General features: G+C 42.1%; 1 protein-coding gene across 2 annotated transcripts in view; it reads left to right on the forward strand.

Moving 5' to 3' along the window:
* Positions 1–25,377, forward strand: part of SMC5 (structural maintenance of chromosomes 5) — a 98,127-nt gene that overhangs the window by 64,622 nt on the left and 8,128 nt on the right. For both annotated transcript variants that reach the window (XM_032798162.2, XM_032798163.2), the window contains exons 16-21: positions 9,571–9,694; positions 12,897–13,019; positions 18,492–18,617; positions 21,984–22,079; positions 22,450–22,554; positions 24,896–25,015. In XM_032798162.2, the coding sequence (XP_032654053.1) occupies positions 9,571–9,694; positions 12,897–13,019; positions 18,492–18,617; positions 21,984–22,079; positions 22,450–22,554; positions 24,896–25,015 (694 nt within the window). The remainder of the gene's footprint in view (positions 1–9,570; positions 9,695–12,896; positions 13,020–18,491; positions 18,618–21,983; positions 22,080–22,449; positions 22,555–24,895; positions 25,016–25,377) is intronic.

Genomic DNA, 25,377 nt, shown 5'->3' on the forward strand with positions numbered 1-25,377 from the left:
AAGGTCAAAAAGAAAAAAAAAAACACCACACACAAAAAGCAAACTAAATAAAAGATCTAGTGTTTACTTGGTAAGCTGGTGTTGGCTGTTTCCACATTTTGCCAGTGAATAATGATGACAGAGCTATTAGGACTGAGTGGAGGATTAAAAGTCCCAATGCAACTTTTGACAGAGAGGATAAGCGTACAAGCCTCTTCATGTGTAGTAATACAATTAATACACCAGAGTAGACGGAACTCATTGCTCAGTACCTACTATAAAAAAAATCTTCTTGGGTAACATTTTTCCAGGTCACGTTATGGTATACCTCTATAGAGCAATTAAACATCTGTGGCTGGCCATGTCAGCTGACTTGGACTTCGGGTAATGGCAGCCAAGGATTGTACAAAATTTGTGGGTGAGAGAACATTCCGGTAGCTTTGGCCTGGCAGCCCAGGCTTCTGGGACCTGTCCCTCCTCATATGGGTCCCAGAGCTGGCTCGCAGCCTGAGCCCAAACATCTACAGGCCACACGGATAAATACAGCCCGTACGGCTGAGTCCTGTGATGCCAAGACAAGCTGACCACCATGACAGCTGTGGGTGTTTACACTTTTCTGGATGTGCTCACCAAGATCATACCCTCTATGGCTGGATGAAAACACTGAAAGCTAATAGAACAGATGGCCATTATTGAACTCACACTGGCCTTGATGATTATGATGCACTGAGATTATGAGATTTGGTAGATATTAATGTTAACTAGAAACCTTTAGTAACAACGTGTGAAACAAATCAAAGTAGAACCAAAAAGCATGTTGGGTAGTTGGAACTGAGGGGAAATCTATTTGAGACACTCACATGACCATACCAGAAAACCTCTATTGCAGAAAGGAATCTTTAGAAGTCACTGGACACTGATATCCTTCCAATTGTCACCTAAATTCAAGCACTGTTCTGTCACTTGAAAATCTTTTGTCAGAGAAAATCTTTCTCCCACTTCATTTAAACCACATGCTTAGGAAAAAGTATTCCTGGTTGCTTCAACACTCCAGGTCGAAGACAGCAATTCCATTACAGAGGAGTTTTTTTTGTGTGTGTGTTTGAAGAAACAAACGAACACCTGAATCTTACTGTTGTTGGTTAAAAGAAGGGACAAACTTATGGCAGATGCGCCTAATAGTGGTCATTCCCTATTAATGCAAGCCAGAGAAGGGATACGGAAAATACCTTGCTGAAATGGCCCTGGCAAAACTTGAGGCCAGCTGATGAGTTGTGTTGCTTTGAAAGCAAATAGGCGAGAGAGAGGTTATTTTGGGAGTGAAACATGAAAAGAAATAATGGAAATGGAGGAAGCTTGTAAATTGGCGCAAGGTGTTTGTTCGCTGGTAGAATTCCCTTCTACCCACTATCCCCCAGATACTGGACAGAATCATAGGAGAGAGTTGAAAGATTAGAAAGGCTAATGGGGGTTAGAGACTTTGTTCACTAATACCGCATGGTCTGTGATTCTCAAATAAGGAGCTTGGGATCCATAAGTCTTGTTTCGAAATCTCAAACAATCCTGAATTTTGCCATGAAAGAAAGAATGTAACAAAAGGGCGCCCCAAGAGTTTGCAGAGATGGTCACCTCCTTCCCGTTCTGAGATAGAGCGTCTGTTTTGGGCCTTTTTATGAAGTGCACGAGTCTCATGGTTTTCCGTATGTGACCAATTATAGAGGGTGAAGGCAGTTAAATACTAGGAGGAAACCGTGATACATAATCTTAATAAGATCGGACGCATATATATTAGGAATAAATTAGTGTGTAAAACATTGAGTGGAAAGTAATCTAGTAAAGCAAGCTCTAGTCAAGAAAGCGCACAGGACATTTCCCTCCATAAAGCGTACTGTGGAACATAGCCACTCACACGCAGGGAGAATTGTGAATGTCACTCACTTATAGCAACAAAAAATTATCCCACCATGTAGCAGAAAGACTGGACTTCACGGGTGAAGTAGGGGGATAATATCTTATTAACAGTTAAGGGTACATCCACCGGTTTTCTAATAATACGTTTAATATCACTTGTATACTACATGAATCCTTTAGTCGAGAGTCAAAGAGGAAAAAACAATACAGTAGTGATAATGATCAAGGATTGTTTCTAAACGTAAGGAAGGGGATGACAACGGCAATTTGCTGGCAAATGTTGTACCACTGGCCCTCATCTACTAGGTGGGTGACCACCAATCGATTCACCGTCAAATGGTTGGGTATGCACTCCATATTGAGTGGTATCATCCCTGCCCTTGGCGGAACTAATGGAGCTGCCTTTGGTTCGTAATGGGACATTCACAGCATAGGCTTTTCACACTGGCACAACATGTGCCTACAACAGGTCCGGTATTGTAACGACAGGGGAGTTCAGCTTCAGAGAGTGCAGTTGGGTTAATGAGACACTCGCCTCTGTCAGCAATAGCGCCTGCCTTACAGCCCTAAGCGCTTGTCGGGCCTTTAATCCCTCCTTGAGATGCACTTCTTCAAAAGAGCACTACCTGCGAGGTATTTTTTTTTTTAGTTATTGTCTGTCTCTATTTACTACAATGGAACGGCACAAGTGGTAAGTTGCATATAACTCAGGGGCACAACTGGGGTTGTTTTTTTTTTTAATGGTCCCTCTCTAATTTCAGGCATGGCAGCAAAGGAGTAACAGTATCGGGCAGTCCTGTTGGTTTATTTGGCAATTATGTGATTTAAGCATAACAGGTAGGTTTAAAATTTAGTTTCACAACAAATCCTAGTAAACTCAACAATCTACTTTGTGCACCAGTCTCTGATCTTGCCTGGCAGTTCTTGCAAACTTTTTTTATTATTCAACTTTCGCGCTCGTGACAAAAACAACGTGAATTAATTGGATCAGGTTCAAAGGTGTGTAACGTGAAATAGGACCCGGACCTCTGCAACCGAATTCACCACTTTGTACTGCAGGAATAGGTCAGATATCATAATCATTGTGACCACATTGCAAATCTCCATACAATAGTTTATGTAAACATTTAAGTGCAACTTCTAACATTTAAAAGCAGGTGTAGGAGAGATGGCAATCGGGGAAGAAATGCTCCCACTCAATTCCACTAGGACCTCCCCAAGGTAGGAGTAATAAAAAGGATAGGAAAAGAAGCGTATGGAGAACAGGGTCTCAACACCTACCTACTTGAATGTGCTTTCCTCTTCCAGATTCTCAGATTCCATTTGGGGTCAGTCCATACTAGTAAAGTGCCAGATCTGGAGGTGTCCCAATCGGGAGCTACACCACACCGAGAAGATGAATTCTAAAAATGACAGACTGGTCAAGGGGCTCGTACCTACTGCAGCGAGATTCCAGTACACGTTTTAAACATGCGAGGGGACATCAGAAGAGGCGCCATCTTGGTTAGCAGGGGGACATCGATGAAACAGGGACCACGGTTCACGCGAGAGGAAGGGGCAGAAGCGACTGGGAGAACTGATCAAGCTGCAGAAAGCACATAAACCAGCAACAGGAGTAAGATACTATTTCTAAGAAAAGAACAGAAGTCAGGCACATTCCGATGCAGAGCCTCATAAAAGTGGTTTCAATGACTTACCAATGATTACCAGAAATACGAAAAGCAGACTTACCTCGAAAGCTCTAGTTGTAAGTCTTGCTTATTAATAGATTCTAGTCCTTTCTTCTTGGAATCCTGGAGTGCGAAGAAAAATCACTTGAGGATGTCGTGTTTCAATTCCGCGAGCACGCCACAAACCCAGTAAATCTGCACTTTGTCGGAAAACATCCGACCCAACGATACCATTCGGCAGCCAGCATTCGGCTTTGCAGAACCAGCTTATAAAATATCAATTTTTATACAAAGGTTTGGACCGCAGATTCAGTCTGCAACCATGTTGTTTCAGTTGTTTCTCTACTTGAAGGCAGTAGGCGCTGTTGTTAAGTATCGTTGTCTCTCCCAACAAGGAACGGCTAACTTTAATTTATTTTGGTAGCAAAAGCAGAGATGTGCTGGTGTGCACGATAGTGCAACGAAACATATATATTGTTTTTTTAATACATCTTACAGCTGTGAAGGTGTAAAGCAACATCTAGGAATATCTCTGCTCTAAAGTTTCAAAAATTATGAATACTATTTGAAAAAAATCTAAGATTAATTGTTTGAAAAAAGTGTCAATTTTAAAAGTACAGCCTATAGGAAAAGAGCTAGAGTCTGTAACAATAAAGAGAAAAACAATTCTTTGTTGTGTCCGCTTGGGGTCACCCAGGCCAACAAAGTTAAAACTCACTCACCATGGCTTTGCAATCTGGTTGACCTAGAAATTCTAGCTGACTGTGGCTCACAAGCCTGAACCAACACCAACAATACCAGCATGCAAGCTTTCACCATCCAGTTACTTCTTGCAGAGACCTCAACAACCCTCCAGACACCTGCCCCCCAAATTATCTTTCTGCAAATCTAGTCCTTCTACTGCTCCTTTAAAAACGGTATAGCGCAGACTATGCTTAATATTGGTGAGCATTTTACTCTTCATAGAAACACTGTCACTGAGAGGGTGTAGATTACTAGATGTTGATCGATAACAACATCCTGGTAACACATAATAACAACTACATTATTCTTCCTGAGCTGGGCAAGCAAACCTTCCATTATGTATGCGGAAGGTAGAAAGTATATTAGAGAGCAGTTGCTATGGGGAAGTGGGAAAGAAAAATAAAAAATACCTCAACAAACAGGGTGTCACGTCATAACGTACATGCACTAGTTGTGCGTTTAGAGAAAAGAAAACTAACTAACTGTGGACGAAAACAAACAAGACAGTCATCCTAGAGTGGCTGTGTTATAATGATATTGAAAAATTAATTTAGAAATGTTTGCTTCATAAAAAACTCTTTGAAACATTAGTTCTTAATGAAGCAATCACCTATAAAAATTACTTTTTAAAGTAATATAACTCTGGGAAGCCACGGCATTAAAATTGATATCTTCGCAGCCTCTCTGAGTTTTCAAAGTTGCTCAAGCAAATGTTCTACATATCTGTGAAAGCCCAACCCTGCCATCAGGGTTCAACACAACTCCAAAATCACCATCTGTTGACAGATCAACAAAAACTTTGTTAATGCTGGCGTACTCGGGCAGGGAGAACACAGTATTTCACAGGCAACACCCAAAATAAAAAAGGATTAGGGGACTGGCCATTTTAGTCGTATCCACAAAACTCACCCAAAAGTGGTAGGAACACTGAAGACTTTCACAGACCTGGGAGACATTTAGCACAAAGCAGCCCCCACAAATCTAGGAATGAGAGAACTAAGGACACTGAAAGTTCAGACTTGAAATTAACAAAGGTTCAACCTATAAGAATGACGTTCTGGCAACAGTTCCAGGAGAGTAGTGGGGGCAAAAGACAACTGGCTCAAGATAAGATTGATAAATTGATGGAGGGATCTATGATAGATAGCCTAATCTTGGCATTGAGCTTGATTATCACAGGTGTAGCCCAGTGGTCGTGATGGATGTTAGATGGGGTGGGACTTGAGTTACTAACAGAAATTCTTTCCTGGGTGCTGGCTGGTGAGTCCTTGGCCCACGCTCAGGGTTATCTGATCAACATAGTTGGTCGAGAAGGAATTTCCTCCAGGGGCAACTGCAGAGCCCTGGAGGGTTTTCTCCTTCCCTGCACATGGGTAGGGTCACTGGGTTGTAGTTGGGCAGCATTCACAGTCTATGCTTTATCGCGATTATGGTGTCAAATTTGCAGATGAACGAACTCAGCAGTTTCTCTCGAAGGCTGGCGAAGTTTTTTGCTGCAGGAGCTATCTAAGATTGCATTGGTGCAGGGAGGTTGAAGTGTTCCCTACAGGTTTTTATACTGTTGTCCTATATCTGATTTGGTCCATTTATCCTTTTCTAGAGACTGTCCCAGTTTTGCTGACGTTACAATGCCCTCTGCTATGTATCAGGGGTAGCATGTTGCTCTGATCTGTGTAAAAGCAGCAAAGAATCCTGTGGCACCTTAGAGACAACAGATTTTTGGAGCATGAGCTTTCTGGTTCACCACGAAAGCTCATGCCCAAAACAATCTGTTAGTCTTAAGTGCCAAGGATCTTGCGCTCTGCTATGTGCCATCTCAGCAAAAAAAATTCAAGGACCAACTCAAAGAGAAAACTGATGAGCTCAGTCATATGCAAATTGACACCATCAGCTCAGGATTAAAACAAATGGCTTGCCACTACAAAACCGTTTCTCTCTGGTTTCACACCCACGCTGAAAGGCCTCATTCCTCCTGATTGAACTAATCATTATCCTAGTCTTCTTGCTTGCATATTATACAGACAAGCCTCCCCTGGAAATGCACTACAGGACCGATGAAGTGGAATATTCACCACGAGTCATGCACCAGAATGTCGTAGTCATTAAGATGCCAAGGATCTCTGCTCTTTCAGATCAGACTAACACGGCACCCTCTGATACATATTGATATTTAAGGTTAAATCCATGTAGTAAAACTGTGCACACCAACAACAGAAAGTGGAGAGAGTTTTATACGGGCATGTCAAAGAAGCCCATATCTCACGTAGCAGAAGTAAACGTAGCTCTTTAACACAAAAAAACCTACATTCCAAAACATCTCCCACTATAGGGCAGCTCACTTCCCCCCTACCCTTTTTATTTTTAACACCCTAGGCTTGAGACAACGAAGAACGGTATAAAACTAAGAAGGAGCCATACATTAGAGTGCCATTAATCTGGTAACAAGTTTCTTTTTGACAGAATTTCTTTGATCCTAGCATTTGTTGTTGAGACTCTCGTCTAGATTGATGATTGGCCCATCGGTTCAACTAGAAGAAACCAATTTTATTAAACTGAAATCATGCTGAGATAGCCAGGTTTAATCCCAAGAGATTATCATTAATGAATAATATGTGAGAATGGAAGAGGTCACTGCCTGACTAATAAGAGAAAAGGGGAAATGTTTTTCTGTCTCTTGACTCTGCCCCTCGCATCCTAAAGGATCTGTAAAAAACAGCAGAAAATGTTAGCTTAAAAGGGAATCTCATTCTTAACTATGGTTTAAAACAAAATCTACATTCCCTCCTTTCCTTTCTTATTGATCTGTAACAGACGAATCAGGTCAGCTTTCAAAAATGGTGATAATGTTGCCACTAGGATTGAACAGCATCTAAACCAAACTGAACTTATCCCTTCAGAACTTAGATTCTTCTACATCTGGTAGTACAAACCGTCTTGACTGATCAAGACTGAGGTACATCTACGCTACGGGATTATTCCATTTACATAAACGGTTTTGTAAAACAGATGTTAAAGTCAAGTGCACGTGGCCAACGAAGCACATTATTGAGGTGTGGCGGTCCCTGTCTGAGCTAGCGTCAATTCTGGAGCGTTGCACTGTGGTCTAGTATTCTGTAGCTACTCATCCATCGTCTCCTGGGTCTCCCTTGCCATGGAATCTGGGTTGAGATCCCATGACTGATGGGGCAAAACAGTGACGAGGTGGTTCTGGGTAAATGTCATCAGTCATCTTCCTCGGGAAAGCAACGGCAGACATCAAACTTCGCGCCCTTTTTTCCCCTGGATTGCCCCTGGCAGACCATAGCAGGCAACTATGACCGTTCAGCTTTTTTTTTTTCTTTTACTGTCATGGATTGGCCCCTACTGGACTGCCGCTGACAGAAGGTGAACACAGCGCTATCCACAGATTCATTGCCTTTCCATGACAGGAGGACTGTACAGTCGTTGTACATCTGCTGCGACCACTGTAAATTGGCCAATGAGAGACAGTTACTTCGGTCTGTACCATCTGGCTGCTGTATGGATTTTTTTTATTTCTGTGCCCCTCGGCTGAGGGTCGTCGGGGGCGCAAAGAACAAAAATGGGAATGACTCCCCACATTCAAAACCCTCCTTTATGGTAAACCGAAAAATAGAGTCTCCGCCTCGAATATGAGCAAGTGTACTAGAGACCCATGTATGCAGAGAGCACAGCCACTTTGTGTCAGATCCCAGAAAATGAGCTGCATACATTCTAGGGGGTCGCCCTGCACACCAACCCCACCGTTGTTTCCTGCTCCCCAAACTTCCGGGCACCGTGGAGTGTCCCCCATTGGTGATGAACAGTAAATAAAGAAGCAGGAATACGGAAACACTGACTTGTACGAGAAATAACATGGAGGGGAGGCCCTCCAGCTGCTAGAATAGTCCAGCAGGACATGACTGTGTGGGGGGAGAGGAAGCCAGCATTTCCGCTGCTATGATATCCAGGCAGTACAGAATCTGTTCTTTACACAGGAAGGGAGGGGGCCGGAATGACTCAGCCCCCAGTTGCTAAATGAGGAGGAGGTTATCAGCCGTTTGTACATCTACGGGAATATATCCTATTTTTTTTTTACCCAGGCGCCCCCGCCACCTCAATGAGGCGCCAGGAGCACTCACGGCTCATACCAGGAGGCTGCAGTCTACGCAGTACCATCTGCCACCAGGAGTGGTGGACGAGAGGATGTACTGTTTACGCTGCAGCAGTCTCCAGCAGCATGCAGTAGAGCATAGGGGAATATAAAAAGTGCAGAGAAAAACGATTTTTTCCCCCTTTTATATCATGCGGAGGGGAGGGGGCTGGTAATATGTGACGAAGATAGGAGCGTAAGACTACCTCGGGACAATGTTGTTGGACCCCAACAGGCGATTTAGCTCAGTCAAGATGCAAATGATTTTCCAAGGGAGAACTGCCCCCGCGGGGGCGTGGAGGAGCTGGAGTCCTCGAGTACCCCCTATCCCTCCCTCATGACGGATGCCCATTGATTCGGCGTTCCGTACTATTCTTGTACACCGGCACTGTTTGACTCTGTAATCAAGCCGTGATGGGATCTCAACCCAGAATTCCAATGGGCAAGGGAGACTGCAGGAACTATGGGATAGCTACAGAATAGCTAGCCACAGTGCAACGCTCCAGAAATTGACGCTAGCCTCAGACCATGGACGCACACCTCCGAATTAATGTGCTTAGTGTGGCCACGTGCACTTGACTTTATACAATCTGTTTTACAAAACCGGTTTATGTAAAATTGGAATAATCCCGTAGCGTAGATGTACCCTCAGTCTTGACAGTCAAAAGACGGTATCTGATAGCTGTACCGTTATCATGTAGAAGAATCTAAGTTCTGGAAGAGGATAAGTTCAGTTTTGGGTTTGAGATGCTGTTCTAATCCATAGAGCAACATTATCACCTTTTTTGGAAAGCTGACCTGCATTTAGTCTGCTTACAGACAATAGAAAAAGGAAATGGAGGAGGAATGTAAGATTTGTTTTAGAACCATAGTTAAGAATGAGATCCCTTTTACAGATAACATTTTCTGCTGAATTTTTACAGAATCCTTTAGGATGCGAGGGGCAGGAAGTCAAGAGACAGAAAAATCATTTCCCCTTTTTCTTTATTTAGTAAGGGCAGTTGGACCTCTTCTCATTCTCAATATATTCATTTATGATGAATCCTTTGGGATTAAGAACCTGGATATCTCAGCATGATTTAATCAGTATTAATAATAAATTGGTTTCTTTCATAGTTTGAAACAGATGGAGCAAGATGCCATCAATCTAGAAGAGGAGTCTCAACAAACAAATGCTAGGATCAAAGAAATTAATGTCCAAAAAGCAAAACTTGTTACAGAATTAATGCAACTCATAAAGGTATGGCTCCTTCTTAGTTTTATACACTTCTTCGTTGTCGTCAAGGGCCTAGTATAGTTAAAAATAAAAAAGGGGTGAGGGGGGAGAAGTGGAGCTGCCCTAATAGTGGGAGATGTTTTGAAATGTAGGTTTTTATTGTTAAAAGAGCTACGTTTACTTCTGCTACGTGAATATGTGCTTCATTTGAACATAGCCCGTATAAACTCTCTCCACTTTCTGTTGTTGGTGTGCACAGTTTACTACATGGATACTTAAATATTATAGTATCAGAGGGGTAGCCGTGTTAGTCTGGATCTGTAAAAGCAGCAGAGAGTCCTGTGGCATCTTATAGACTAACGGACATTCTGGAGCATGAGCTTTCGTGGGTGAATATCCACTTCATCGGATGCATGTAGTGGAAATTTCCAGGGGCAGGTGTGTATATATATGCAAGCAAGAAGCAGGCTAGAGATAATGAGGTTAGTTCAATCAGGGAGGATGAGGCCCTCTTCTAGCAGTTGAGGTGTGAAAACCAAGGGAGGAGAAACTGGTTTTGTAGTTGGCAAGCCATTTGTTTTAATCCTGAGCTGATGGTGTCAATTTGCATATGACTGAGCTCATCAGTTTTCTCTTTGAGTTGGTCCTTGAATTTTTTTTGCTGAGATGGCACATAGCAGAGCGCAAGATCCTTGGCACTTAAGACTAACAGATTGTTTTGGGCATGAGCTTTCGTGGTGAACCAGAAAGCTCATGCTCCAAAACATCTGTTAGTCTATAAGGTGCCACAGGATTCTTTGCTGCTTTTACAGATCCAGACTAACATGCTACCCCTTTGATACATAGCAGAGGGGCATTGTACGTCGGCCAAACTGGACAGTCTCTATGGAAAAGGATAAATGGACCCAAATCAGATATTAGGAATAACAGTATAAAAAAACCTGTAGGAGAACACTTCAACCTCCCTGGCCACACAATAGCAGATCTTAAGATAGCCATCCTGCAGCAAAAAAACTTCAAGACCAGCCTTCGGAGAGAAACTGCTGAGCTTCAGTTCATCTGCAAATTTGACACCACTAACTCAGGATTAAACAAAGACTGTGAATGGCTTGCCAACTACAAAACCAAGTGACCCATGCCCCATGCTGCAGAGGAAGGAGAAAAACCTCCAGGGCCTCTGCCAGTCTGCCCTGGAGGAAAATTCCTTCTCGACCCCAAATATGTTGATCAGTTAAACCCTGAGCGTGCGGGCAAGACTCACCAGCCAGCACCCAGGAAAGAATTCTCTGTAGTAACTCAGATCCCACCCCATCTAACATCCCATCACAGACCACTGGGCATACTTACCTGCTGATAATCAAAGATCAATTGCCAAAATTAGGCTATCTCATCATAGCATCCCCTCCATAAATTTATCAAGCTTAGTCTTGAAGCCAGGTATGTCTTTTGCCCCCACTACTCTCCTTGGAAACCTGTTCCAGAACGTCATTCCTCTAATGGTTAGAAACCTTTGTCTAATTTCAAGTCTGAACTTTCTAGTGTCCTTAGTTATCTTCTTCAATTCCTAGGACTTTTGTGGGGGCTGCTTGTGCTAAATGGTCTCCCATGTTCTGTGAAAGTCTTCAGTTGTTTCCTACCACCTTTGGGGGTGAGTGTTTTTGTGGATACAGACTAACATGGCCACCCCCTAATCCTTTTTTATTTTGGGTGTTGCCTGTGAAATAATGCTGGTTCTACTGCACTGAGTAGCCAGCATTAAAAAAAGTTTCTGCTTATCATGTCAAACAGATGGGTTATTTTGGAGTGTGTTGATAAGCCCTGAATGGCAGTGGTTGGAGTCTTTCACAGATCATGTAGGATCATTTGGCTGAAGCAACTTTGAAAACTGCAGAGAGCTGCAGAAGATAATCAATTTTAATGCACAGTGGGCTCCCAGGATTTATAAATTACATTTAAAAAGTAATTTTTATAGGTGATATGCTGTTATTAAGCAACTAATGTTTCAAAAGGAGTATTATTTTTTATGAACAAACAATTTTCTAAATTAAATTTTAAAATATCAGTTTATAAGAACAACAGCACACTCTAGGATGACTGTGTTTATCAGTCAACATGTAGTTAGTTTTCCTCTGCTTCTCATAAACAGCACAACTAAAGTGGCATGTACAGTTATAGACCTGTGAACACCCTGTGTGGAGGAGTATTTTTTATTTTTCTTTTCCCACTACCCCATAGCAAACTGGCTCTCTAATATACTTTCTATTCCTCAGCAATACATATTGGAAGGTATTTGATTGCCCAGCTGCATGGAAGAATGATAGTTGTTAATTATGTGTCACAGGAATGTGTATCGATTATACAACAGTCTAGGCTACACAACCATCTCAGTACAGTGTTTCATACTGAAGAGTAAAATGCTCAACCAAATTAAGAAGCTGCTGCTATGTACGGTCTCTTTAAAGGAGCAGTGAGAAGGACTAGATATTGCAGAAAGAAATTTTGGGGGGAGCACTTGGTGCTGGAAGGGTTGTTGAGGTCCTCCTGCAAAGAGTAACTGGATGGTGAAAGCTTGCATGCTTGTATGTTGGCTGTTGGTGTCAGGGCTGTGAGCCACAGCAGCATAGAATTCTAGGCAACCAGAATTGCAAAGCAGGTGGTGAGTGTGAACTCTTTGTTGGCCTGGGTGAACCCCAAAGCGTGACACAACAAGTAATTGTTTTTCTCTCTTATTGTTACAGAACTCTAGCTCTTGTTTTTCCTTAAATAGCTGTAACCTTTAAAAATTGCACACTTTTTTCAAACAATATAATCTTAGATTTTTTAAAAAGTTACTTCATAATTTTTGTAACTTTGAAGCAGAGGATTTTCCTAGATGTTGTTTACATAACCTTCACAGCTGTAAGTAATGTTAAAAAAAACAAATATATATGTTTAGTTGCACATCGTGCACACCAGCAAATCTCTGCTTTTGCTACAAAATAAATTAGAAGTTTAGCTTCCTTGTGTGGGAGAGACAAGAAATACTTAAACAAACAAGCGCCTTACTGCTTCAAGAAACAAACTGAAAACAAAATTGGGTTGCAGAGCTGAATCTGGAGTCCAAAACTTTGTATAAAAATTGATATCTTATAAGCTGGTTTGCAAAGCCTAATGCTGCTGACAATGTATCAGTTTCGAGTGTTTCACGACAAAGGCGATTTATGGTTTTTTGTGGTGTGCTCTGCAGAATTGCATAACACTGAACATCCTCAAAGTGGATTTGGTTCTTCAGAGCACTACAGTGAATTCCAAGAAGAATAGACTAGAATCTGATTATAAAGCAGCAACTGTACAACTAAGAGCTTTAGAGGTAAGCTTTGCTTTTTATTTCTTGGTAAATCATTGGTAAATCAACTGAAAACACACTTTTTGCCTGGAGGCCTCTGCATTCAGGAATGTGCTGCTTCTGTTCTCTTTCTTAGAAATAGGTATCTCTACTCCTGTTGCTAAGGTTTTGTGCTTTCTGCAGCTTGCATCAGTTCTCCAGTCCCTTTCCCTTCCAGGTGAAAAGGAACTTTTCATCCCCATGCTAACCAAGATGGCTGCCTCTTCTGTGAAGATGTGCCCTAAGCATTTTAAACAGTGTGGAACTGGCATAATATCCTGCATAGTGAGCCCCTTTGGCCCAGTCTGTCATTTAGAAATGTCATCTTCCTCCAGTGAGTAGCTCCAGTTGGGACCAACCTCCCAGAACTGGCACTTACTTAGTAGTGGACTGACCCAAATGGAATCTGATGAAGATCTGGAGGAAAGCACATTCAAGTAGGATAGGGTTGAGACCCTAGTTCTCCATAGCTCTTTTCCTTATCCTTTTTATTAAACTCCTACCTTTGGGGAGGCCTAGTGGAATGAGTGGGAGCAAGTTTCTTCCCCATTGCCATTTCTCCTACACTCTGACTTTTAAATGTTAGAAAGTAATGCACTAAATGTTTCACATAAACTAATTGTATGGAGGAATTTAGCATATGTGGTCGACATGAGAACTTTCATGATTTCTGACCTGATCCTGCAAGTACAAAGTGAGAATTCGTGTGTGCAAGAGGGGTCCCATATTTTCAGTTCACCTGTGACCTGAATCAATATCACTTGTTTGACAACTGCATGCAGCAGAAAAGTTGAAATAATAAAATAAAGTTTTCAAGAAACTGCAGGCAAAGATACAGAGACTGGTGCACAAAGTAGAAATTAGTATGAGGTATTACAGGAATTATGTAGTGAAACTAAATTAAAACCTACATGTTATGATTAAACATCAAATTAATTGCCAAATAACCAACAGACTGCCACAGATCACATGTTACTCTTGCTGCCATTCATGAAAATTAGAGCAGAGGACAATAAAAAAAAAAAAAACAGTGGTGCCTGCAGCTATATGCACATTACACATGGTGCGTACCATTGGTGGAGTAGAGCTGCTCCGGTGCCAGGCATCCCAACCTGAGTGACACTGGAACACTGCACAGTGACTCACAATGCCACTTGCTGAGATTTGACCTGGTCATGATGGAGGGGTGGATGGGCCAAACTTGAGTGGTGCCGTGCTGAGTTAAAGTGAGAGTGGTTCAGTTCTGCATACCATGTGAAAAATTTCTGGTGGCGCTCCTGTGAGAAATTCGGGGAACTCTTACTAATATTGCATTTATTAATAATATTTCTCTTATTAAAAGTTGTTAGTCTTTAAAATATTGTTATAAGACTTGAATGGCCCATAAAACCCCATTCATTCCCTCTTCCAGAGGAAAGAGGGCTGCATATGTTCATGTGTGAGTTGTCAGCACTGGGATTCCGTGGGAATAGCAGCACATTGGGTATATTTTAGACACTTGGATTGAAATGCATTTTCCTTCCCAACGTGTATGCTTCAGAATGTGTCACGTTAGTAGCAACAGATTTGTGGGGTTTTTTATTTGTCATGGTAGCTCAAGTCAGAACCTTAGTTTATTTTAACAACTTTTTGTATTTAATTTGTCTAATGAGCATGAGAAGCAAGTGTGTGTTTATGACCCATATTGAACAGTAGGGAGGATTATTAGCCCCATCTGCTCATTGGATAATTGGCACAGTCGCCTTTGTGTTTATGATGATTGAAAGAGATTTGTTAATTGTCTTGCTTTGATAGCTTGTTAATTTTTAGGTTCATTTGGTGTAATTTTTTTAAATGATTGATATTAAACTCAGTATGTATGTTGTTATTTTTTCTTTTAGGCCAAGTTTGAAGAAAATGCAAATTTTGTTTTCCTTCTGTATGAATTGCCCATCTTTAATTATTTAAATACTGTCACTAAGAATGCATTCAAACACACATGCATGGGAAAATATTGGCTATTGGCTACTATATTTTCTTTGACTAGTTTCTCATTTCCCACAAAACCAATTGCACTGCTTATAAACGTAAAAGAATACAAATTGCTTATGAAAATAGAATGTGAGAGGGTTCTAGTATCCAGTAGAATGCCTCTCAATAGCTGTGCCTTAGCTCCACTCTAGCATAGAACTCTCTCCCTCACTGCCCAGACGAAACTCACTTCCTGAATTAGTTCTTCTGTTGTCAGCTGAAATAACAGTAACACATAGCTCACCCTAAGTCTTCTCCCTTATGCTAGAATTTCCCTCTAGGACCCATCTATTCCAGACAGTAATTTCCTGTGCCCAGAGGGGCACTCACATCCCTTATATACGGGGTGGGATTAACTAACTGTACTTGCCAAACGTTAGCATTTTCATGAAATATTCAAACACATCATAACTGGATGGGTCTATAGAAGGTTCCACATGTATGTACTTAGGCGTGTGCGAGAAAATACCCATCTCATGTGGATGTGATGGCCATATAATAAATGTAATAAATACCAGGCGTGATAAATGAATTTATCAAACACATTTGAATGCCTCACCTACCTACTAATCCATTTATCCTGGTATTTATTCTAACGCTCATAGCCCAGAACAGCTTCAAACACCTGCTTCTTTTCTTTTTAAAAAATCAGCCTGCCCCAATATGTTTCCTCCTTCTCTTCCCAAATACATGTGTTCCCCCAAAATTACAGCTGCCCAATGGCCTGGACAGGCAAAATTCAGTGATGTGCCTAAAAACATCGCTTTAAGGCCTGTTCCATGCAGCCCTGCAGAGTTGTAAATGGGAGCTTCTAGCCTTGGAATTGCTAGAGATGACAGACTATAAAATTGACATTTTTATGTATAGAAAAATGATATATGTCATTTTCACAGGTTCTTTTGGGTTCTTTTGAACCGTGTACGTTTGGACTCATGGTAATGAAGGCAATTGGCTTTTAAAGTATTGAGATACAAAAAATAGTCCTGGTTACATTTTGAAAACTCACTAAAATATTCCTAAATATTTTTCTGTAATATATAGCATGAATAAACACACAGTGGAGCAGATGTGGTGAGGGATTGACACTCATTGACACTCATTTAGAGTGACCTGTGTAACTCACTTTTAGCTTGTGAGTAATTGGGCCATCCCCAACTTGTGACAATAAGTTTTATGCTACACCACACCATCATGAATTCTTCCTTTCCGTCTGTATGCACACAGTCATCCCCCCGCCCCAAAAAAGAGCCTTAACACAACATTAGAGAAATCAGAGTTTCAGAACTAAAAAAAGGTAGAATTAATGCCAAGAAATTGCAGTAATTTGTGCTTTAAAAATACCTACATAGAGGGTTGAAAATTCCATCTTAACTTTCTCCTATGCTTCTACATTTAAAATGGGGAACTTCTTATATCATTATAAAATACCTGTTCAAACTGGGTAGTTCTTTACAACTTTACATATGCAGTCTTTAATGCCTTACTTGATTTTTTTTTTGCAGTCGCAAGACTTCAAAATAGTTGTCATGCCTTGCTTAATTTTTAAGTTGCAATGAGATCTACAAAACTAGCCTAGTTTTCAGAAAATTAGTACAGAAATTTAAAATTCTGACTATTAAAAGCTGAATGGACTAACATTCAAGGTAACTATTACATGGTCCTCAGGTATACAAACAACAGAGCTTGATGTGATTCAGAGTCTCAAACCAAACTGGCACTGAATTAATCTGAAAAACCTAGCATGAATGTTTTAACATGCTGATTTAAACTTTCATAACTTTAGAACTGTTGAACTTTTATGAACATTTATTTTGTGCTTAAGTGGAAGGTCCCTAACTCTGTGGGTATTTTTATACTTCGTGGTTTTATTGCACCTTTTTCTGAAGATATCAAAACACTTTAGAAAAATGTATTAAATCTCATTGTACCTCTTTAAGGATAATAGAGAAATATGATTTCCATTTTACAGAGGGTGAAACAACAGGCACATTGAGGTTAACTTGCCCAACTTTGTCTAACTTCAGAAATACTGAACCACTTTTGTCTGTAAAACAACCAAGTTTGCAAGCTATGCAGATGAAAACTTCTGCTCAGGATTTATGGAATATGTTTTTGTCTGACTCTCTCAACCACCCCCCCACCCCCCATATGCAGAGCCTAAATGTTTGAATGTATATTACACATGCTTTGGGAAGAAAAACTTCTCCTTTGGATTGATACCTAGTGTAGAAAATGTCAGTCAAAAATATGTATGCTGAACTCTTGAACACCTGCTAGAATTGAGGTTGCATTTGTCTTAAGTATAACTGTTACTACTACTTGTTTTATATTATTTAGAACAGTGATATGAATTAATCTAATTACATTGACAGAGAGTAACTTAAACAAGTTTTATTGTAAGTACCCTCTCGATGGGGTTGTTGGTATATTTTTAAATGTGAAACAAACACTTCATCCAGTAGAATACACAAGTATTGAGTCTTTAGTTAACCGTATACATTTTAATACATTTTTGGTCCCATTTTTGTCCCATGTGAATCCTGGTTTATATAAGGGTGTAAATGTATGAAAATTACTTGAAAATTGGATGTAATTGACTGTTTGTGCTTTCAGCAAAAGTGAAAACAAGATCTTAGTCCCTGCCCCAAGGAGTTTACAATGTAAAGAGATTCTAGCTTTGATTGATAGACACATGTAGCACTATTTTTCTAAATGTGTTCTTAGTCATTACTGTGAAACTGTTATTTAGTATCTTTTGCCTATAATAGTAAAGGTAGCATATGAGAGATGAAAAAAAATACATTATTTCCTGTTTAATATACAGCTAATCTGTTTGTACTGTATAATTTCAACTTAAATATTCCTCATAATGCAAATCCTATTTACTAGATGGCTCTGTCATGTCTAGTAGAAAAACTAGTGCTAGTTGGGAGGCATGATGCAAAATAAAGAAACACTGCAATAGTCCATCTCTTCCACCACCAGATTTTAAAGCAGAGATCTACATCTGGACCTAGGCAGAGATCAAAATTGTGGTTCTCTTTGTGAAAAACACATTCATATATTTTACAATTGTACGCTCAGTTTGATTCATTCACTCAGCTCTGCCATCCCTTTAATTAAAAAAACAAAAAACAAAAATTTAAAAAAGCCAGAAGATAGTTGTTTTTGAAGGGAGGGATTATTTTCAACCCCTGTAAACAATCTGCTGTGATTTCACAAACCAACTCTCTGAATCTGACATGATTACATCCAGTATGCTAGTTCTAATGGAGATGGTGGAGTTGGAGTGTATAAAATTGATCATTTTTGTCATTAAACTTTCTTCTGTAGTTCTCTGTCTCTAAGACAATTGAACTTTATGCAGGGTCACAGATCCATTGACTGTAACTGAAGGCAATGGAGTTTTCTTTAAAATAAAACATCTTTTTATTTCTTCTATACTAGCAACAAGTTTCTGACTTGGGTGGAAAAAAACGTGTTCTTTTGGAGAAGTGCAAGGGACTGATGAGGAAAGCTAGACATGCATGTAATCTCAGCCCTGATCAAGAAATTCCAAAAGACTTTCAGACTGTAAGTACTGAAAACAAAAGGCCACATTTTTATAAGGGTGTAATGCAGGGCTGGTGCAAAAATGTTTCGCATCCTAGGTGAAACTTCCACCTTGCGCCCTCCATCATCCCTGAGCCCTGTGGCAGCTCCCTGCTCCGCCTCCCCTCACCCCCCCGCATCAGCTCTCCCACTCCGCCCTGAGGCTCCCCTCCTGCGGAAGCTCCCCACCCCACCGCCCGCCCTGAGACACCCCCCTGCGACAGCTCCCCCCGCTCTGGGGAGCCTTGTGGCAGCTCTCCTCTGCTCCACCCCCTCCCTGAGCCCTGCGGCAGCTCCCTACCCCTCCTCCACCCTGAAGCACCCCCCTGCGGCAGCTCCCCTCCACCCCGCGGGGAGCCGTGCTGCAGCTCCCCGCCCTAGCTCACCCCTGCTCCGCCTCCTCCCCGAGCACGTCGTCGCTGCTCCCACCTCCCAGGCTTGTGGCGCCTAAGCTGATCGACACCGCCAGCCTGGGAGGCGAGAGAAGTGAAGCAGCGATGGCGTGCTCGGGGAGGAGGCGGAGCAGGGGTGAGCTGAGGCGGGGAGGTCCCTTGCATGCCGCCCCTCCCCCCACCTTACTTGCTGGAGGCGGCCCTCCCCATGCCTCCCTGCCCCAGCTCCCTCTGCCTAAATGCCGGCGGCAACCGTGGTGGCCAAAGATCCGACTGCCACGGTCGCCGCGGAAGAAAATGCCGCCCCCTCAAATCCTAGCACGGTCGCCTAATAGGTTGCACCGGCCGTGGTGTAATGGTATAACATGAAGAGAAACTTTCGCTAGCTAAGACTGTTCATTTATAATATTCAGAACTATGCTTTTTTAGTGCACCTGCACCTAAAGCAAAATACTCCGTTTGTGAAAGCCAGAAGAGTGAGTACCCAATTTCTCCTTGCTTCCTGCCCCAGGTCCTTACAGTTGTGGAGTGCAAGACACAGCAAGCACTTCTTCTTCCCCTTAGGGGCTCTACCCTGCCTTTCTGCTTTTCGGCCTGATCCAAAGTCCACTGAAGTCAATGGGCTTTGGATCATGCCACTAGATCCCTGTTTTGATCCTCTAGTTAATCTCTTTCCTGACTACTTTAATAAGGGGCAAGTGCACCCTTTTTTCAAGATCCTCGTTATATAGCTTTGTAATTCTGCCCATCCCTTTTAAAAACAAACAAAACCCACTTCTCAATAAAACAAATCTGGAGTTTGAGAGACATGTTCTTTTGGAAGTATGTTGAGGCAAAATATGTTGGGGAAAACTTCATTCTGTGACAGGAAAATATTTTAAACATCATAACTTGAAAATGTATTAAAAATCAGAAGAATGTTACAGAGATTCTATCCTGGGATTATGTGCATAATATGATGAGTTTTTCTAGAGGGATATTGGGAATAATAGGCTGGAAAATCAAAAAGATTAAATAAGTGGTCCAATTTTCAAAAATGTTAAGCGCCCAGCAGCTCCAATTGAAGTTTTGGACACAGGACAGAGTTAGAACCCTTCTATAACCTGAACTTTGGACATTCTGTTGATTGATTGTTTGCACTAATTTCCACCTGTTCCAGTTGCTTAGTCCGGTGTGGGCAAACAACGGCCCACGGGCCAGATCCGGCCCACAGGATTGCAACATCTGTGGCGCAGCAGGGCTAAGGCAGGCGCCTTGCCTGCCCTGGCCCCACGCCGCTCCTGGAAGTGGCCGGCACTACATCCCTCCAGCCCCTGAAGGAGGGGGCGCGGCAGAGGGCTCTGTGTGCTGCCCTTGCCTGTGGGTACCTCCCTCGAAGCTCCCATTGGCTAGGAACAGGGAACCACAGCCAATGGGAGGATTGGAGGTACCCATGGGCGAGGGCAGCGCACGGAGCATTCTGCCTCCCTCCCTCCCCCCCTTCCCCCCCCAGGGGCCGCAGGATGTGGTGCTGTCCCTTTCTAGGAGCGGCACGGGGCTAAGGCAGGCAGGGAGCTCCAGGTAAGCAGTGCCAGGATGGAGCCCGCACCCCAACCCTGATCCAACCCTACATTCATGGCCCTGCATGCAATTTCCCCACCCAGATGTGGCCCTCGGGCCAGAAAGTTTGCCCACCCCTGCTGTAGTTCCTCCCTTTGCTGTTTTCCTCCCCACAGTGTTCCTCTACAGTCTTCCCTCCCTTTGTTTTTACCTTCTCTATCTCCTCTCCATCGGCTTATTGCCTCTTTTTGTCTGTTCTTTCCTCCATTCTTTTCTCTTATTAACTCTTCCCCTTCCTCCAATTCCCCCTTAATGCCACCTCTGCCTTTTCCTTCCACTTTAAAATCATCCTGATTATAAATGCTTTAAAAAATACATGCAGGTAAGCTTTCTTGAATGTTCATCTTGTCTCTGACCACTTCACCCTGCACGCTACCTCGGCCTTTCTGTTTTGTCTTCCCTTTTTATGTCATATATTCATTATGATCTCTTCTGGGCAGGAGGTGTACGTTTGTCTGGAAAGCACCTCTCTCAAAAGAAGTTTCCCTTTTTCTTTATTTTTAATTCAGTCTTCCACCTAATCCCTTTGCCCGTCATTTGTTTATGCTTCTCTAAAATAAGACTTGCATCAGCATTGCCATTTATTTCAATATAAAGAACTGTTCATGTAACGATTTGCATGATCATTGTGCCCTTAAATTGTCCTCTTCTTAAGAATAGGAACCTTGTCTGCAAAGCAGGTGCTATATAAACTTAACTATCACTCCCTCCAGGAATTAAATAGTATTTTAAGTTTAGTTCACTTTTACACTGTTATGAAAACTGGTATATCCCATGATCACAAAAAGTTTTTTCCTTGTTGTTTATTCTATGTACACAATAGGGGAGGGAGAGAATTTATCAGGTTAATTAATTAATCAAAATTCCCGCTTTCTACAGGAAAGAAATTTGGGCCAGATTCTCCTTCCTATTCCAACATGAAAGGCCCAGATCTTGGATGTATCTGGGCAGCCGAGTATTCCTCCTGTGTGGGGAAGCTCTCATCTGGTATAGCCAGCTCCTATACTACTATCCCCTTTCTGGATGCATGACCAGAGTGCCACTGCACTCCATCAGTTCTCAAGTAGCGGGGCTCTTGTGCACCATTGCCAGGTGACAAGGTTAGAACAGTTGCACCGGGGTTGGGGCTATACCTGCACAGACAGAGAATTAGGGAGCCATGGTTAACTTCCCAACAGCCCTTGCTCATCCCCCCACACCAAGCACTTCTCAGGAGAGAATCTAGCCACTTAAATTTAAATGGATTGTGTCTTAATAAAGTGATCTAGTGATTAGCCGTGTCCTTGATTGTCCAATTTCTTGCTACTTTTTAGTCATATTTCAAGCCTCTCTTAACATTAAACTATGCTTCTTGTAGGCATTCCAGGACCTTCCAAGCACATTGGATGAAATTGATGCTTTACTGAATGAAGAGAAATCAAGAGCCTCCTGCTTCACAGGCCTAAATGCTTCAGTATGTTTCCTCCAGTATTGTACTTGCTTCCCACTCTGTACTAGAACTCTGGGTAATAATAAGCTAGACAGCAGGAACAATGTGCTATAAATGCCAGATTCTGAATCTATTAGAATTTTAAGTAGGTTCTTCCAAAGGAACAGCATGTTCTCTGCCTTTTGTTTAGAGAAAAATAGTTGAGTTAACCGAAAATGCAGCCATGGCTTAGTTACTCTTTGCTTCATAGAGACCAGTATGTCCTGTTTAATGTATAAACAGTGCATACACTACTTAATTATATGTAAACAAGTGTTAAGATTTGAATTGATAAATATATATTTTGTCAATTTGAAAGACTATATTTTTGAAGGATGATGCTTTTTCTTGACAGGTTGTTGAAGAATATAATAGAAGGGCACAAGAAATACAGCAAGTAACGGAAGAACTAGAAGAAAAGAAAAGCGAATTGGAGAGCTATAGGCAAAACATTTCACAAGTAATATGAAATTATTATTGTAGTATAATGAATGTAGGAGAAACATAAATGGACATATACTTCTATTAAAATGCACCATATTCATTTTAAAAGACATTTCAAGTTTTGATTCTAGGGAAAATGAAATGTTGGCAACCGCTGTATGCAGTACTGTTATGGCCATGTTGGTCCCAGGATGCTGTAGAGACAAGGTGGATGAGGCAGTATCTTTTATTGGACCAACTTCTGTTGGTGAAAGAGACAACCTTTGAAGCTTATACAGAGTTCTTCTTCAGATCTGGGAAACTAAGGGCTTGTTTACACTGGCAGGTTACAGCACTGCAACTTTCTCAGGGGTGTGAAAAAATACACCCCTCCTTGCTTCTCTCCCCCCCCCCCCCCCCCCCAGGACAGCAAGTTTCAGCACTGTAAAGTGCCAGTGTAGACAGCTCTGGGAGCTACGTTCTTCATGGAGGTGTGTGTTTTAGAGCGCCAGGAGAGCTCTCTCCCAGTGCTCTGCTGCGAATACACAAGCCACGTTAAAGCACTGCTGCAGCAGCGCTTTAATATCGCCAGTGTAGACAAGCCCTAACTCAGAGTGTCACTGTTAAATACAAGGTGGAACAGATTGTTCATTTAGCATAAGTAGTTAACACATATTTCAAGGGACCATTCAAGGTAAAGTGGCCTGTTAACACCCCTCCAGTCATAGGGAGGAAAGGAAGTCGGGGAAGTAGCTGGGGTTGGCAGGTGTTAGTAGATTACTGATTGTTATAATAAGCCATAAATCAAGTGTCTCAGTTCATTCCATGATTTTTAGTATCTAGCAAAGTTTTATTAATTTAAGGTCCCAGGCTCATCTTTTCAAAATGTTATGCAGGTTTCCTTTGATGATGAGGACTGGTAGGTGAGATACAGAGTGATTGCTTTGTGAAAAGTGTTCACCCACAAATGACAGGGTGTTTTTATCTTTTACCATTTGCTGGTGTGAGTTCATTACAGAGGATATTGATTGTCTGGTTTCACCCAAATAGTTGCTATTGAGGCATTTTAGTATACTGGATGAGGTTTTCCCCATATGTAGGACCCATGGTTCTTGAAAGATGTTTTCTAGGGAGTGTTGATCATTGTAGCAGTGCAGATGTGTCTGCAGGTTTTGCATCTGTTCTGGCAAGGTCTGGTGCTGCTTTGAGTTAGTGTGGCCTGATCTGTGGGGAGATTGCTTTTGATGATGAGCTTGGAGAAGTTGTGGGAGTTGTTTGAAGGCCAGAAGAGGGGGTTCAGGAAAGATTTCTTTCAGGATGGGGTCCCCATCGAGCATGGGCAGCGGGTATAATATGTCAGGGGAGACTCTGCTTCGGAACCCCGGCTGCAGGTTTAGCGGGTGAAATTTTTGCTTTTTATTATGCCCCATGCAGATTCTGAGGCGACTGAGGCAGCAATATGTGCTTCTGGGTATATTAATACTTTTACTGGACTCTAGGGGGATTACTGATGAACCCGGGATGCTCTCTGAGTAACACATACCACCTCCTCAGCCACCCCAGAACCTGCATGGGGCATAGCAAAAGCTCTTCTTCTTTCCAGGAGAGAGAAGAAGAGAAGAGCTGTTGAATTTTTGTGGGGCGGCTTGGGGTCTGCAGAGGGGAGGCGCAGGTGCGGTGGTTCTGGCTGCCTCGGGACTCCTCCGAGCAGGTTTTGAGGGGGGCACTCAGGGCTCTGGCTGGCCTGGGGCTCTTCTGGCCACAGACAGGGGAGTAGGTTTCGGGGATTGGGCCACAGGGGGTAGGGTAAGGGAGTCTTGGGACACTCTGGTCACGGGGAAAGTGGGGGTCTCCAGCTGGGAGGTGGGAGGGGGATTTGAGGGGCGGAGCCATGGTCTAGCTTCCCTGAAATGGGGCTCCACGCCACCCATGCCATCGAGTTTGAGTTGTAGTTGTGCGATGTTATCTTGTGTGGGTTCCAGTATGGGGTGGTAGGTAACAATTAGAGGTGTGCATTTGGAGTGGGTTTTATTTCTGTATTGAAGCAGGATCTCTTGGAGCATTTGGGTGGCCCAAGTGATGCGATCTACTTCTCTGGTGGAGTGTTCTTGTTTGGTGAAAGTTTTGAATGTGTTAAGGTGTATATCCCAGACTTTCTCTTCAGAGCATATTCTGTGGTGTCTGCGTGCCTGGCTGCATATAACAGTTTTATTGGTCTGTTTTGGGTGGTTACTTGATCTATGAAGGTAGGTATGGTGATTTGTGGGCAATTTTTAATGTAAATTTTACTGTAATAGTTAAATTTGGTATTTTGTTAATTATAGCTTCAAATGTAAATTCTTTCAGAGATTGTTTTACATTAGTCTCTTCATTTTTAGGTTAAAGAAAGGTGGCTAACACCTTTGAAACAGCTGGTTGAACAAATTAATGAAAAGTTCAGTAATTTTTTTAGTTCTATGCAGTGTGCTGGTGAAGTTGATCTTCATACAGAAAATGAGGTATGATTACATTTCCATATCTATGAATAATAACTAATAATATATGAAAATCTAACTTCTCTTTAAATACTAGAACTAACTAATTCGTGTCTCAACCAAATGAACGTAGGACCACCAGCTATATAACAGTCAGTCTTATCAGAAGTTTCCAAAGCGAGATGGAGCTGAGTAATCCACTTATTTCAAAGATTTGTCTATCAGATTCTTCTTAAGGATGTCTAACCTTTCTAGATCCCACCTTTCTGGATGTGCATGTACCCTCTCTGTCAAAGCAGAACCTTCTGGAAAAAACGATGACTGTTGGAGCCACCCACATGCTTCATCGCATCACAAGAACCAAGGGGATACAAGGAACCACGGCC

The sequence above is a fragment of the Chelonoidis abingdonii genome, chromosome 6, assembly GCF_003597395.2.
Source record: "Chelonoidis abingdonii isolate Lonesome George chromosome 6, CheloAbing_2.0, whole genome shotgun sequence".
Classification (NCBI taxonomy): Eukaryota; Metazoa; Chordata; order Testudines; family Testudinidae; genus Chelonoidis; species Chelonoidis abingdonii.